General features: G+C 36.4%; 1 protein-coding gene across 2 annotated transcripts in view; it reads left to right on the top strand.

Annotated features, from left to right (window-relative positions):
• The window catches only part of DDX46 (DEAD-box helicase 46), a 52,454-nt gene that overhangs the window by 19,797 nt on the left and 17,335 nt on the right, over positions 1 to 15,322 (top strand). For both annotated transcript variants that reach the window (XM_045822535.1, XM_045822526.1), the window contains exons 7-16: positions 267 to 380; positions 932 to 1,097; positions 1,807 to 1,927; positions 2,520 to 2,695; positions 3,647 to 3,768; positions 5,518 to 5,596; positions 7,338 to 7,420; positions 12,196 to 12,360; positions 12,866 to 13,028; positions 14,407 to 14,600. In XM_045822535.1, the coding sequence (XP_045678491.1) occupies positions 267 to 380; positions 932 to 1,097; positions 1,807 to 1,927; positions 2,520 to 2,695; positions 3,647 to 3,768; positions 5,518 to 5,596; positions 7,338 to 7,420; positions 12,196 to 12,360; positions 12,866 to 13,028; positions 14,407 to 14,600 (1,383 nt within the window). The remainder of the gene's footprint in view (positions 1 to 266; positions 381 to 931; positions 1,098 to 1,806; positions 1,928 to 2,519; positions 2,696 to 3,646; positions 3,769 to 5,517; positions 5,597 to 7,337; positions 7,421 to 12,195; positions 12,361 to 12,865; positions 13,029 to 14,406; positions 14,601 to 15,322) is intronic.

The raw sequence follows: 15,322 nt of genomic DNA, 5'->3' as shown, positions 1-15,322 counted from the left end.
TAATCATAACCAGTGTACTTTTTCCATACAAACAACTGTCTACACCTTTTTGCCTATCCTGTTTTAAGATATTATAAAACACAATGCGGTGTATTACACTGTAAAATTTAGACAAATAAGGAGAAAACAGACTACTTTTTATTTTTTTATTTAATTGCCTCTAATAATTAAGTTAATTCAAATTATAAATTGTGACAGTTATGTCCGTTGGTGTATGATTTCTGTTTCAGCTTTGCAAAATATCTTATATTCCTTTTTTATTTTAGAAGTCTGGGCCAACGGTGACAAAAGTTGTCACTGTTGTGACAACCAAAAAAGCAGTTGTAGACGCTGATAAGAAGAAAGGTGAGCTGATGGAGAATGACCAGGATGCCATGGAGGTAATTCTTGGTTAATTTTGACTTTGTTCATGATACTGCCCTGGAAGTGTGGATATTTACTAGGAGGCACTGGAGATGGAGATGGGCTTTTCAGTTATGCAGACTACTATCAGGAATTCTTGCCATTCTTAGCAGTGGCTGAATATCCAGCTGTGGAACATTCTGGCACCTTGACCTCTTGCTGTATGTTCACTTTTGATTCTATTTTGAGGTTCATCAGCTCACCTCAGACACACGATAGGGAGAGAAGAAATGAAGTGACAGTGAAATTTCTTCCTGTTAACCTGCATTGTTAAGATTTATATAGGGAACTATAGCAAAACTTGATTAAAGCTGTGTGTGAGATTATCTTATTATTTAGCTTTATCTTTTCATGCAACTTTCAACAAGGGGAAAGAAAAGAGATACTAAGTTTAAAAACAGAATTAAAAAAAGTAAAAGCCAAAGAACATTTTGTAGGAGAGGAGGATTTTAAAAGCTTTATGGGATGTTGATTGCAATAAGGAGAAAATAGAAATGGATTTAGCGCTTTACTTTTTTTTACATTACAGTATTCTTCAGAAGAGGAAGAAGTTGACCTGCAGACAGCCCTCACAGGCTATCAGACAAAACAGAGAAAGCTTCTGGAACCGGTAGATCATGGAAAGATTGAATATGAACCATTCAGGAAAAACTTTTATGTTGAAGTTCCAGAACTGGCAAAAATGTCTCAAGAGGGTAAAATTCTTTTATTCATATATTGGTTATTGTGGGAACAGAAGAGAATATTATTCTTTTTGTTTGGTCCGGGAGGGATGTGGATAGGCCTGTGAGTTGATACCTGAGTTGGGGGAATTGCCTCATGCACTTGGGGAATTGAGAGAGGAAATTAGAAGGTAAGAATTCATTCTAGAGAGTGGAAAAATCATCTGTAAAAATTTAGAGCTGTGAGGAATCCGTATATTTCTGAAAGTATTAAAAAATGAAAAATTTGGCTCATATAATTGAGAATTTTAGGGTTGAAAATACTTTTCATGGGAAGTTAGCAAACGGCATATTGTTAGGCTTTTCCTTCTGGGATTGGGGGGTTAGGAACCAATGTGAATCTGTAATACTGGTAGAATAAGGATAATCCAGGCAACTCTTGCTTGGAGAAGAAGACGATTATATTATTTGTCAGTGATTATTCTTTTATTGCTCTTGGAATTTAAGATAAAATAAAAACCAAATTTTAGAAATAGGGATATTTCTTTTCCTCTTTAGTTGGTTACAACAGTAATTGCTTTAACTGCCTCTCTGAGCTGTTCAGTGCTTTTCTGTGGAATAATCTGTGGTAGCACTAAGGAAAAAAAAGTGCATTCTTAATGTTATCATGCCTCATTGAAAGTAGGAGACACTAATAATAGAACTATAATTAAGAATTTTTCTTCTGGATTTTGTTTTGTAGAGGTGAATGTCTTCCGGTTGGAAATGGAGGGCATCACTGTCAAGGGAAAAGGTTGCCCCAAGCCAATTAAGTCTTGGGTCCAGTGTGGCATTTCCATGAAGATCTTAAATTCTCTGAAAAAGTAAGTGTGTAGTGGCTGTTTTCGTTTTACAAAATCTCGCTACTTAAAAGTATCCTTTCACACAAATACTCCTTGGTTATATTTTTACTCTTAATAGAAAAATACATCTTTTCTTAAACAGTTTTATTGAGATAATTGATTACATTTCAAAATTTATCCTTAAAAGTGTACAATTCAGTGATTCTTTAGTGTATTTGTGGAGTTATGCAGTTCTCACCATTAACTAATTTAGACATTTTTATCATCCCCTAAAGAGACCTGTGTCCATTACATTAGTAGTCCGTCTTCTTCCTTTTTCCCTCCCTAGGCAACCATGACCCTGTTGTCTCATTAGATTTGTCCACTCTGGACCTTTCGTATAAATGCGAGCATACCAGTGTAGTCTTTCGTAACTGACTTCTTTTACGCAGCATAATTGTTTCCAAGGGCGGCCAGGATGTACATACAGTGTCTTAGGACTTCATTCTTTTTTGCCAGATAATATTTTATTGCATGGATATACCACATTTTTGGAAAACCTTATTGTTAGGGAACTTTGATAGCCGAAGAGATCTCAATTTTTACCTTGTTTTCCTCTGGTTTTCTTTTTAAGGCATGGCTATGAAAAGCCCACACCAATCCAATCTCAGGCGATTCCTGCTATAATGTCTGGACGAGACTTAATTGGTATTGCCAAGACCGGAAGTGGAAAGACTATTGCTTTTCTGTTGCCCATGTTTAGACATATCATGGATCAGAGGTCATTAGAAGAAGGAGAGGGGCCAATAGGTACAATTTCTTCCATTAAATTTTTTTCAGATAACAATTTTGTTGTCAGTTAATCAGAAAGACCTGACACATTATATTGTTCTTAATTAAACACTAAAGATATCTTTATGTATACCTTTCCTTTATAAATTTGGCACTTCGGGGCTGATTTCCCCTTACCAGCAGGTGGAGTGAGAATCTTCAGAGCTCTGGAGTGACATCTCAGAAGTACAAAAACAGCCTCTCCTGGCACAGCTCAGTTTTTAAACTCTGACTCGGCAGGTAGACTCCTTGTGCATCTATCTGTTTATTTATGTTGAGGTTTGTTTTTAGCTCAATATCAGTGGATTTATAAACTCAACATAGAAGATTGTAGGGAAATGTATTTACTCTTTCTTTCTCTCTTTTTTTTTTTTTTTTTTGGCCTTAAAGGCTATAGTGCCAGCATTACATTCACTATTTGGTCTTCCGATTCAGATTTCTTGATTCATTTGGCAGAGATCTCTTTTGCAAATCTGAGTAGGGTTTTGGAAGGTTGTTACCAGCTTCTCTCTTGGAAATTTAGGGCACAGTATATTTCTCCTCTGTCTGTGCCCCTCAGACCAAGGTTGTTTCCAGAAACCGGGAGTGGCTCTGCAGCACAGTGAGTTGCTTGATTCTCTTTGCTCTGTGGTTTGCAGTTGAGAATGACTTGCATTCTTTCAGCCAAGTATTTTCTTGATGGTTGAGGAGGCATTCAACTAATTTATCTTCCTATAGCATGTTCTTAAATCTACTTAAAACTATCCTTCACCACAATCTCTACTATGGTAAAGCTTTTGAAACAGGGTTTTCAGAGGTGCATAAAACAAAACAAAAAGAAAAATTAGACCAAGAGATGTAAACTTTATTGCAGAAGTTAAATTTAACACTTTAAACATGGCCTCTCAAGAATTTTGGTGGTTAGGCAGTTTGACATGTTTCTCTTTTCAGCTGTCATCATGACGCCAACTCGAGAACTGGCTTTACAGATTACGAAGGAGTGCAAGAAGTTTTCCAAGACCTTGGGGCTGAGAGTGGTCTGTGTTTATGGAGGAACAGGAATCAGTGAGCAGGTAGCTATGAAAGGGGCATTCACTTTTTTTATTCTTAAATTGAATGATTTAATAATGTGGTATTTTGCTTTAGTGTTTTGTACAGTGATTGCTTCTGAAATCTTAAACAATGAGATATGAAAGTAACACTAAGAATGAATTATGAATAGGTTATATATTGGAATTTTTTAATATTCCTAATACCTTAGCTTTCTCATTTCTCTTTGTCTTCGCTCAAGGAAGGCAGGTAGTTTTTCCATTTTATAAGTAAGGAAATGTTCAGGAAGGTTAAGTGCTCTGACTAGAGTCTTTAGGTTAACAAGGTGTAGTTTGTCTAGGAACCTAGGTCTTCTGATTTCTGGATACCATGTGTTTTCTCTAATTTATGTGACATCTTTGAAAGGTGGTGATGAGTGGGATGCATTAATATCAGAGTTTCAGCTGAATTCTTAAATGATTTCAGGAAGAATTATTTAAACATACCTTCACTCACTGTTTAATATGGCATTTCTCCAAGTGTGTTCTAAAGAATGACCATCATTGATTAAAGCATTGTCTTGATACACCAAGGTTGAAGGTTCGATCCCCAGTCAGGGGCACATACTAGAATCAATCAATGAATGCATAAACAAGTGGAGCAACGAATGGATGTTTCTATCTCTGTCCCTTCCTCTGTCTCTCTAAAACCAATAAATTAAAAATGATAGTCCTTGGATATTTTGCTTTAACTAGAAGAAAGAAACTGGGTTCATTCTGTGATCAAATAAGTTTTGGAAATGGTGGATTATACAAAATTAAAACCAGTTTCTTTCTCGCAAGACTTCTTCCTCTTTAATGTGCTTATGTACAGTATATTGTATTGCTAGAAAAATGGTTAAATTCGATGGCACTTTCTGAATTTAGTTAACCACAAAACCTTTTCTGAGGACTTGGGTTTTCAGGCTCTAGAACACACCTTAAGAAAGTGTGCTTCTCTTAGCCCAGTGCTATTTTAAACACCCGATCTTAGTTTTCTAAGTTTATCTTTGTCAGTGTTTTTGACCACAGCCTATAGTAAGAAATTCATTTACAAAGTAACCTGGGACATGCATGATTAGTATGTTTATAAAGAAGTCACACAGAAGTTTTATACTCTTAACACACTGATATTTTTCATTCTATTTCATTTTTAAACTGCTGGTTGGACTTAGTGGATTTCATGAATCACTGATGGAAACAATTCTCATTTTGAAAAACGTTGATCTTAAAGCTCTAACTGGTGTGGTTCAGTTGCTTGGGTATTGTTCTGCAGAGGGAAGGTCGCCGGTTCGATTCCCGGTCACAGCACACACCTGCTTTGTGGGTTGGGTCCCCTGTTGCAGCATGTGCAAGAGGCAGCTGGTTGATGTTTCTCTCCGTTTCTCCCTCCCTTACCTTCTCTCTAAAAAAAGAAATCTTTTTTTAAAAAAGAAAAACATCAACCTTATAATTGCTTTATTTACTGCTATCTCAAGTCCCTTCTTGGTTTTGAGGAATTGTCAAATTAAAATTGTGAAAAGCTGTGATTTTCATTGATTTCAAAGTTACAACATCATGTGGTCATGTCGCCACTACATGTTAGTAGTACTTCAGCGTTCTGATACAGTAAATCGGAAGCTTCGGAAGCTTCTCATCAGACCTCAGTTTCTTAGTTCATGGAGCTGTGCAAAGACCCTGGAAATATTTTCAAATCTCTTTAAACAAGCACTAGTGATAAATAGATTATAAAATTTCTTTTATTTTTTTAATTAGATTGCTGAACTGAAAAGAGGTGCTGAAATTATTGTTTGTACACCTGGTCGAATGATTGACATGTTAGCAGCTAACAGTGGTAAGTTGGGAATTTTTTTTCTCATTTCTCCTTTTTGAATTCTATACATTTTTGTTAAATCACAGCAGATAGAAGAAACCATCTAAAGGTTTCTACATTTCTTCTTAAAGCTGTAATATCTTAAAATTTGTATTGTAACAAGCTTTCTGTTGTAAGTGTTCATAATACGTTTACAAATTAAATGAAAATTTGTTTTGAAAACTAACTCCATCTGACCTTTTTATAGCACTTACCATGGATTCTTTATCCAAGTTTAGCCTAACTTTCCTTTCAGAAGGGTGGGGGCCTATCTTTTCTTTCGTTGTCAAGTTTAGACTTTCTATACAGGTGCTAGTATTTTCTTGCAATACTGGATAAATTAAGATATTGCAGCTTCAAGAAATTTTATCTTTTGTAAATATTGCATGTTTTTAGCTCAAATGTTGTGATTTGTTAAATTATTCCCTATCAAAACTGTTACTAAACTGTTGACATTATTTAACTTCTGTGGAGAAAGGCCCTTCAAGATTTATAGAACTGGGCTTCCGAGACTTAAACCATCAAAGGTAGGTAATTTAATGCTGTTCCCAACCTTGCAAAATTACTTGGGGCTGCAAAATGGTAGTATGGAATACTTAAATATTAGAAAGCATTTATTGGGGCTTAGTTCTGTTTTTCAGAGAAAATGCTTCCAAAGGTTTTTGTTGCAGTAGTTAGTAAATACACAATAGAGTTTTACAAACCGAGTAGTGCATGTATCTGGCAGCATTCTGCTGGAGTTTCTGTATGTATTTAATTCTAGTTCTGTGTCAAGTTGGCAGAGTGACAGCAAAACTGTTTGATAAGTCATCGTGCTTGGACAGCATAAGAAAAGTTTTGGGTTGAATGTTGATGAAATAATCCCTTATTTTTTCTCAACGCTGCATTGATTCAGTCTCCTTCTGAAATTCATCTTGATTAATTTTACCCTTTTCCCTTATTTGTCCTTTTGGTTGTATTTAATATCTATTTGCTAGGTGATTCATCCAACAATTGATAGAAGTGCCTGTGTTAATTGTTTGGAAAGGGTTTTCTGTCTATGTATTTAATTTTCACTGGCTAAGAAGCCTGTCACATGTATTTAAACCAGTGGGAGTACTTAATAAAATTGAATTTGTATCTTTGTGTAGAAAAATTTATCTGTGTGATACATTTTGGTATTTAGTTTTTGTGCAATATGTTAGCTACCTAATGTGTTGCATAGCTTCTGGTTAATTTTTCACATGCCCGTTAGAAGTTTCTGACTATGTGGAAGTAGGTTATGAGGTAATATAAAGAAAGGTTTTCTGCTTCTGAAATAGTTGGCACTGGAACTTGCTTTCCACACATACGCTGTAATCTCTAATATGTTTTTTCCTAGGTGGTGCTGTCAGATAATGGCTGATGTGGCTCGATGCTTCATCTCAGTCTTAGTTTTATGATGTGTTTTGGAGAGGGCTGTTTTCTGAATTTTACAGGTTCTTCAGGCCCTATGATGGTATGCAAGAGACGAGTTTGACAAACTAAAGGGCCTCATATACCCATTGTCAGAAAGTACTTGCCATTAGATTAAGACATTTTAGATCAGAATTTCTTTTCACTGTTTAAAGATACCTAACCTGCCCCTCTGGTTATGTCAGGCATTTTAGTTCCCTTTACAGTTTTTTAATGTTCTTGGTAGCCGTAAAATGAATTGTGACTGATTTTTAGTTTTCCTTTTGTCTTTATTTCCCCCTTGTCTTAGGTCGGGTCACAAATCTTCGAAGAGTGACGTATGTTGTTTTAGACGAAGCAGACAGAATGTTTGACATGGGTTTTGAACCACAGGTAATCATTAAATTCCTTACTGTTTTGAACTGTAAAATAAACCATGAAACAACCATGAGAATGAAATTTTTGTGTGGTCTCTAAAATTCTCACACACATTTCTGTTGTGTGGTTATATAGTAGGTTGGGGGCATATGAAATTGAAATAGATGTTTATGTTTTTAATTGTCCATAAAACTCATTTAGGAGGTACTTGTGCAGGCTTTCCTTAGCCATCTAAAACCGTCATGGGCCCCAGCTGGACAGCTCAGTTGTTCAGGGCATCGTTCCAGTATACTGAGGTTGTGGGTTTGATTCCCCAGTCAGGACACATATAAGAATCAACCAGTGAAAGCATAAATTAAGTGGAAGAACAAATTGATGTTTCTCTCCCCGCCTCCCTTTTCTCCCTATCCTCCATTCTCTCTAAATCAATCAATTAAAAAATCAAAACCCTATCATTAGTAAAATTAGAATGCTAATAAAAGAAGCTTAAGTTTTCAAATTTTGTATTTTGTAGTTTTATTGTACTCCCAAATAAATTGCTTTAATTTATGCTTTCAACTACCTCATGATCTAGTCAGCACGTGTTTGTGTTCTCCAGATGCAGAGTCTCAGGCCTGAAGCATTTGCCTGACTTGCATTTTCCTCACACATGCTCTTTGCTCAAACACAAAATGTTAGTGCTATAAACTTAGAGAAATACATGTTAAAAGATGCTAGAAATTTTTGTTAAGAAGAGCAATATGAATTGCCAAAAATTGTTTTAAATCACAAACTGCAGTAATAGAAATGGGATATTGGAAAGGGATAAGATTAAAATTGTGTTCAGTCTTTTCAGTTATTTATGTATGCTCCAAAAATGTGTTACCTACCCGTCATGTGAGAGTGCATGCACTGTGTTTCAGTTTAAGGGCCACATTCTAAGGGAGATACAGAGGAGTGCAAAAGAGAGTAAACAGGGTATGGTGACACTTGAGCCACGTGAGGAATGTTTAGCTTGGAGTAGAGAACTTAATGGCATCCTTAAACGCTTTAGGAAAAGTCTGTCACGTGAGAGAATTATTGTGGTGTGGCTCAGTTGGTTGGATGTCTTCCTGCAGAGTGAAAGGCTGACGGTTGGATTCCGTCAGGGCACATGCCTGCGTTGTGGGTTCGGTCCTCTGTTGGGGCACGTGCGAGAGGCAGCCTGTCAGTGTTTCTCTCTTACATTGATGTTTTCTCTCCCTCTCTTTTTCCCTCCTTTCCCCCTCAATCTAAATAAATAAATAAATAGGTAGGTAAATAAATCTATTTAAAAAGAGAAAGGAATACTGGATTTATTCTTCGGGGAAGCTGTGGAGAACTTGATCTGAGTATAATGTGACGAAAGACTAGATAAACATTTGGAGATGAAACAGGTTAGTTTGTGGGAGGGGGCAGATACTGAATATGCTTTTCTTACATGTGTTTGAGTAGAGCCAAAGGTCCATTTTTAGAAAGTGAGTAGAGGAAATTGAAGAATCAGATGGAAGGTAGAACTAGGTTTTTTAGAATTTTCTTCTCCTTGCAAATGTATTTTCTCCATGTTGGCTTGTGTGTGTGTGTGTGTGTGTATGCCAGTGTATTTGAAAACTTTAAACAGACTCAAGAACAAGAACACTGAAGTAGTCTTAACATTTATTAAAGAAATAAACTTTTAGTTTTCCCACAAGGAAAATACCAGTGCCTGATTATTTTTTACTAGCAAATTCTTCCAGACATTCATGGAATGAATAATTATATTCCTAATTATACTTTATTTTAAAGTATGAAAAAGAGGGAATGCTCACTAATTAATAACATCATTGTAATCTTTTATTTTTAAAAGAGCTCTATTAAAGTCTAATTATATACCATAAAGTGTACCTGTGTATGAGTGTATAGTGTGGCAGTTCTAGCGTGCACACAGATCTGTGCAGCCGTCACCAGAGGCCCGTGGCAGAGCATGTTCTTCACTGGGACGCTGGCTCCTGCCCACTTACAGTTACTTTCTGTCTGCACCTCCAGCCTGAGGCAGACACTGGTCTGCTTTCTGTCACTATAGATCTGCCTTTTCTGGACATTTCATAAATGGGATCATAGCATATTCATCTAGCTCTTTCCCTTAGTATACTGTGTTCAAGGCTCATTCATGTCATAGCATGTGTCAGTACTTCATTACTTTTGTTTGGGTCTATGTCGTATTTCATTTAGCCATTAGCCAGCTGATGAACATTTGTGTTTCTGCATTTTGGCTGTTACGAATATTACTACCATCAGCATGCACATACATGTCTTTGTGGAGATTTATTTCCTCATTTCTATTGGGTACATATCAAAGAGTAGAATTGCTGGGTTCCCTGAAAATTTATGTTTAACTCAACAAACAGCTATTAACAACTGAACCTAAAAAAACAAAACAAAACAAAATTAAGTAAACAGCTAGAACAGGAACAGAATCACAGAAATGGAGATCACATGGAGGGTTATCAGTGGCAGGGGGGCCATGGAGAGGGAAAGGGTACAGAGAATAAGTAGCATAAACAGTAGGTAGAAAATAGGGAGAGGTTAAGAATAGTATAGGAAATGTAGAAGCCAAAGAACTTACATGTATGACCCATGGACAATGAACTAAAGGAGGGGAATGCAGGTGGGAGGGGGTGTGCAGGGCAGAGGGGAATAAGGGGGGGATGGGACAACTGTAATAGCATAATCAATAAAATATATTTTAAGAAAATTAACTTTTTAAGAAACACAAACTTTTTCATAATGGCCAATCTTTTAAATTAGGACAGTGTAATATTGATAACATCATATAAGTTTCATGTACAATGACACAAAGACCCTAAAAAATATATTAGGAAACTATATAGCATATTGAAGTCAGTATCTTTTGGATGCAAGGTCAATTTAATATTAGAAAAATCAAGTAACATGGTCCACCCTATTATCAGAATAGAGGGAAAAAACATACCATTATCTCAATGTAGAAAAGGCATTTTTAAAATTTTTATTTTTAATTTTTTGTATTTCTTTCTGGAGAGGGGGGAAGGGAGGGAGATAAATATCAATGTAAAATACTTAACAGTCAACATTTTGGAGGAGGTCCTAGCAAGTAAAAGAATCTAATGTTTGGAAAGTAGAGGTACACCACCCTTGTAGAAGATTCAGACTAATCTATGGATAAATAACTAGAATTGATAAGAAAACAGTAAAGTTTCTGGATACAAAGTCAGCAAACAAAATCATTTACATTATTTTCCCAGGAAGTTAGAAAAGGTATTTTACAAAGGCACTGAAAAATAAACCTGATAAAAGTTATGTAAGATATACCTGGAGAAAATTATGGAACTTCTGTAATGCATTAAAGAAGACTTAAGGTGACTCAGATTTATGCAAAAATTAGGTGGATTAGGTGGTGAAGTGTGACCCTCTGGAAGAAGAGGAACATGGTAGGCTGGATGTGAGGGAACTGCTTCTCAAAAAGTCTAGTCCGTTCTCATTTTGGTATTCAGAATTCTTGGGTTGGCTAAGTCAGATTCCATTTAATCAAAATATCACTACCATTTCCTGTCTTCTCTGTCTTCATTTGTTTAATTTTTTTAAAAAATCCCCTGTATTGTTTTTACAGAGTTTTTCAAGGGAAGAAAAGTAAATGTCTGTGGTCAACCAATAGTTTTAACTGAAAGCACTGGAGTATGGATGGGGAAGAGATTTCAGATTGGGCCGGGTGAAGGCAGGGAGACCTGTTAGGGGACAGGTGAGGTGAGAGCTGGTCGAGGTTTAGCTAGGAACCCAGGATTTCCAAGTGTGGGTAGGACTGTCCTTTTCTCAGATTTTGTATCATCTTGGATTGGAGTGAAAATATGATCCTAAAATTCTTTATATTCTTGGCAAGGCCTTCACCCTTCCTAGTTTCTGACCACTCAGTAATACCTGCCTGAAACTCTCATTAGGTCTTTTTTTTCTCGTTTATACCAGTCATGAAGGGAATCCCAGGACTTCGATTCCTCCAGGGCTCTGTAAGCACTGAGGCCTTAGGTGCCTGTATTCCATCCCCTCAACAGTATGTCCAAGTTCATTGTTTTGTTTCTGTACCTCTCGTCACCGTTTGACGCTTAATATATTTATCTTTCTTCCTCATTAGAATATAAACTCCACAAACACAAGTTTTTGTCTGTTTTTATAGCCTATTTCAAGCACTTAGAAAAATGCCTGGCACATAATGGTTGCTCATTGAAAATGTTTTGAATAAATGAAGGTAAACAGTGGTACTGAATGGAGAATGGTTGCATCCTAGATACAGTTTGAAGATCGAGACTACTGAATTTGTTGATGGGTTGGGTGTGTGACAAATAGGAGAGAAGGAGTCAAAGATGGCACCTAGATTTTTTTCCTAAACACATGGATAACTAAAATTATCATTTTTTTTTCTTTCTTTTTTTTAAAGATTTTATTAATTTATTTTTAGACAGAGGGGAAGGGAGGGAGAAAGAGAGAGAGAAACACCAATGTGTGGTTGCTTCTCGTGTGCCCCCTGCTGGGAACCTGGCCTGCAACCCAGGTCTGTGCCCTGACTGGGAATTGAACCAGCGACCTTTTGGTTGATAGACTGGCACTCAGTCTTCTGAGCCACACCAGCCAGGGATAGAATTGTCATTTCTTGGGAGAGGAAAACTGAGAGGAGCAAATTAAATCACTGAATAGATCTTTTCAAAAGTTTCTTCTGCTTGGTTTTAACATCATTTGATTTTTAGAGACCACACTCACCATATTGATTTATAATGTTTTCTCAGGTCATGCGCATTGTGGATAATGTCCGTCCTGATCGACAGACCGTTATGTTTTCAGCTACTTTCCCCAGAGCTATGGAAGCTTTGGCTCGCAGAATCCTGAGTAAACCCATTGAAGTGCAGGTTGGAGGCAGGAGTGTGGTTTGCTCGGATGTGGAGCAACAAGTGGTGGGTACAATCCTTAGAATATCCTCAGTTCCCCCGATGCTTAGGCGGTGTGTGATCCTTTTGAGATCACTCTTTGTGATGCAGGCAGATCATTTCAAAATTAAATTGTGTACATCAGCTGCAGCCTTTTCATCATTTACCAGATACACTTGAATATTTGCTATTCAAGACACTGACTGTTTAAAATACTCCTGTAATTTCTCCCACCAGAAGTGGTGGGCTGGTAGGTACCAATGTCACATAGGTGTCTAATTCTTTGGTTAAAAGTGTGTGAAGTTAGAGAACAAAGGACCATTTGTCCACATTAGCAAGCTGCTGCTTCTCTGAAAGTTAGAATTTTTTTTTTGCCCTGTTGGTTTACTAAATCAGATAAAAAAATTTCTAATTCTTTCTGGTATTTAGCAAAGTGTTGTCATTTATCCATTTGCCACAAATAAAATGAGTATTTTTGTTCAAGAGATTTATTTGCATTTTTATTCCATTAACTTTAATTTGGTGTTTTCAGATTGTGATTGAAGAAGAAAAGAAATTCTTGAAGTTACTTGAGCTTCTGGGCCATTATCAAGAATCTGGATCTGTCATTATATTTGTGGATAAGCAGGAGCATGCTGATGGTCTTCTGAAAGACTTAATGAGAGCATCTTACCCTTGCATGTCTCTTCATGGAGGTAATGTTTAATGAAATACCTGTTAAATACCTAACTTGGCCAGGTACTGTTTTGTGTACTGAATGATAATTACTTTGTATTCTTAATTTAGAGCTAAATTTTATATCATCTGTCTCAATTTTATTTATAGCAGTACTATTATTATTATTATTACTCTATTTTCAAGTAAAATAAGACAATACATTGGTTTGACTCAATTTCATAGCCATTAATCAGCTGAGGAGGAATTGAAATTAAAATTACGTGTTTTTTCATTGTATCATGTTACCTAGAGGTTTTCATCATTCATGTTAGAGATTTAATTGAAATTTTAAAGTAATATTTTAATTTCTTTGTAATACCACCATTATTAAATATATTGGGATTTATGTGAGTGGGAATTGTATTTTTTAAACAGGAAATCAACTTGGTTGGGCCCATATTCCAAACTCAATCTTTTTTGTAATGGGCGGTATCAGAAATCTTTATTAATTTTTTTAGCCATAACTGGACTACTTGGTTTCTGTTTCATGAATATGTAGTTTAGGGATCAGATATTTGGACAGCATTTTTATACATAATTGTGTGTGGCCACTCTGTTTTTTCTGGGGTTTATCCTCTCTTCTAGTCCTGAGTTTGTCCTGAATTCTTTCTTTGGTTTCTTGTTAGTAAGACTGTATTTCTGCTCAAGTTTTGACTTCCCTACCTGACTGCCCACCCAGGCCCTTCCCACCCTCCACCAAGTTTAAAATAAATAAACAAAATAGAATTCTATAAACTCGAGCAGAGCATATCGTCTTAGTTTGAGGCTCTTGAGATAACATGTTTAAGAGAAATCCTATTGCATAAATTTTACCAGTATACCTCAAACTTTAATGTGCATATGTAGTCACCCAAATATCTTGTTAAAATGCAGAATCTGATTTCAGTAATTTGGGGTAGAATCTGTCATTCTGTATTTTTAACAAGCCCCCATGTGATTCTGCTTCTGGTCCTTGGACAAAACTGAGTGACAAGTCTCTATAAAACCTGCGGAAGGAAAAAGATCTAAATCCTGTCAATATAGGCTCAATCTGCCTGCCTTTACTTCAGCTGCTCCCCAAACGAGATAATAAGGTAGTGAATCTGAGATTGGGCTTCTGCAACTATAAGCCTTATAGACACGAAAGCAGGCAAGCAGGGGCAGATTTAGAAGATTCATAAATGAGTTAATAGCAGTAACCTTTGATCTTGCCAGTACTCTAGTGTTTTTTCTACATATAGTTGTTGGATGTGCGGTCATTATAAGTTGGATTTGTCCTTTACTTCCTGTTTAAGTCCTTTTTCTGGGTGTCAGAGAAAGTGGAAAGTTTAATTTGAACATGAGACTTTACAACTCTTATGTATAACTTACTTGCAGGTATTGATCAATATGACAGAGATAGCATCATAAATGACTTTAAGAATGGGACCTGCAAGCTTCTTGTGGCCACTTCTGTTGCTGCCCGAGGCCTAGATGTGAAACACCTGATTCTTGTTGTAAATTACAGCTGCCCCAACCATTATGAAGATTATGTGCACAGAGCAGGACGGACTGGAAGAGCAGGCAACAAAGTAAAAAAAAAATTTAGATGGATTTTTATTATATTAAAGTATAAATGTTTATTATTTTAAGGAGTAATTAATCAGTTATGGGAACATTTTGAAAATCCTCAGTCATCGAAGTATGAGGATTAGTTGAGGTGTTCATCATTTATGTACATATATTTGTCTAAGTATTGTTAATATTATACATGTCTAAATATCTTGAAAATTACCAGATACCTTGCTGTTGTCTATAGTTAGATGGTGTTAACTGTTTGTGTCCCCTTTTAGGATTTTTTACCTGCCTGAAAGTTTCTATATACATCCATTTATATAAATCAGAATATTTCATTGCTTTTTTTTAAAATGGAATCATAAAATAGACTCACACCCACACTAATCTCCCCTCTTGTCATACATACATACATATCACTTGTTTTTTTTACTCATGTATTCTGGTTAAGTATATAGGTCTAATTCATCCCCCCCACCTTTCCCCAGTGGGGGAAAGGGGAGGGAAGAGAGCTATGGGCAGGTGGGTGAGATAGGGTGAGAAGGCAGGGAAGAAAAGAGGGAGGGAGAGAGGAAGGAAGGGAGGGAAGGAGGGAGGAAGGGAAGGAAGTAAGAGGGAAGGACGGGGGAAGCTAATTGATTCTTTTTGAAGGAGCAGAATATTCTGCTCTTGGAAACATTGATGATGATATAGTTGGTATCCCCACCCTAGTCATTTCTGCACGCGGAAGCAATAATGG

Source organism: Phyllostomus hastatus, unplaced genomic scaffold (genome assembly GCF_019186645.2).
Source record: "Phyllostomus hastatus isolate PE091 unplaced genomic scaffold, TTU_PhHast_1.1 phas_contig_150, whole genome shotgun sequence".
In the NCBI taxonomy this organism is placed as follows: Eukaryota; Metazoa; Chordata; class Mammalia; order Chiroptera; family Phyllostomidae; genus Phyllostomus; species Phyllostomus hastatus.
Note: the sequence above shows the minus strand (reverse complement) of the source record. Positions and strands in the feature narration are given on the sequence as shown.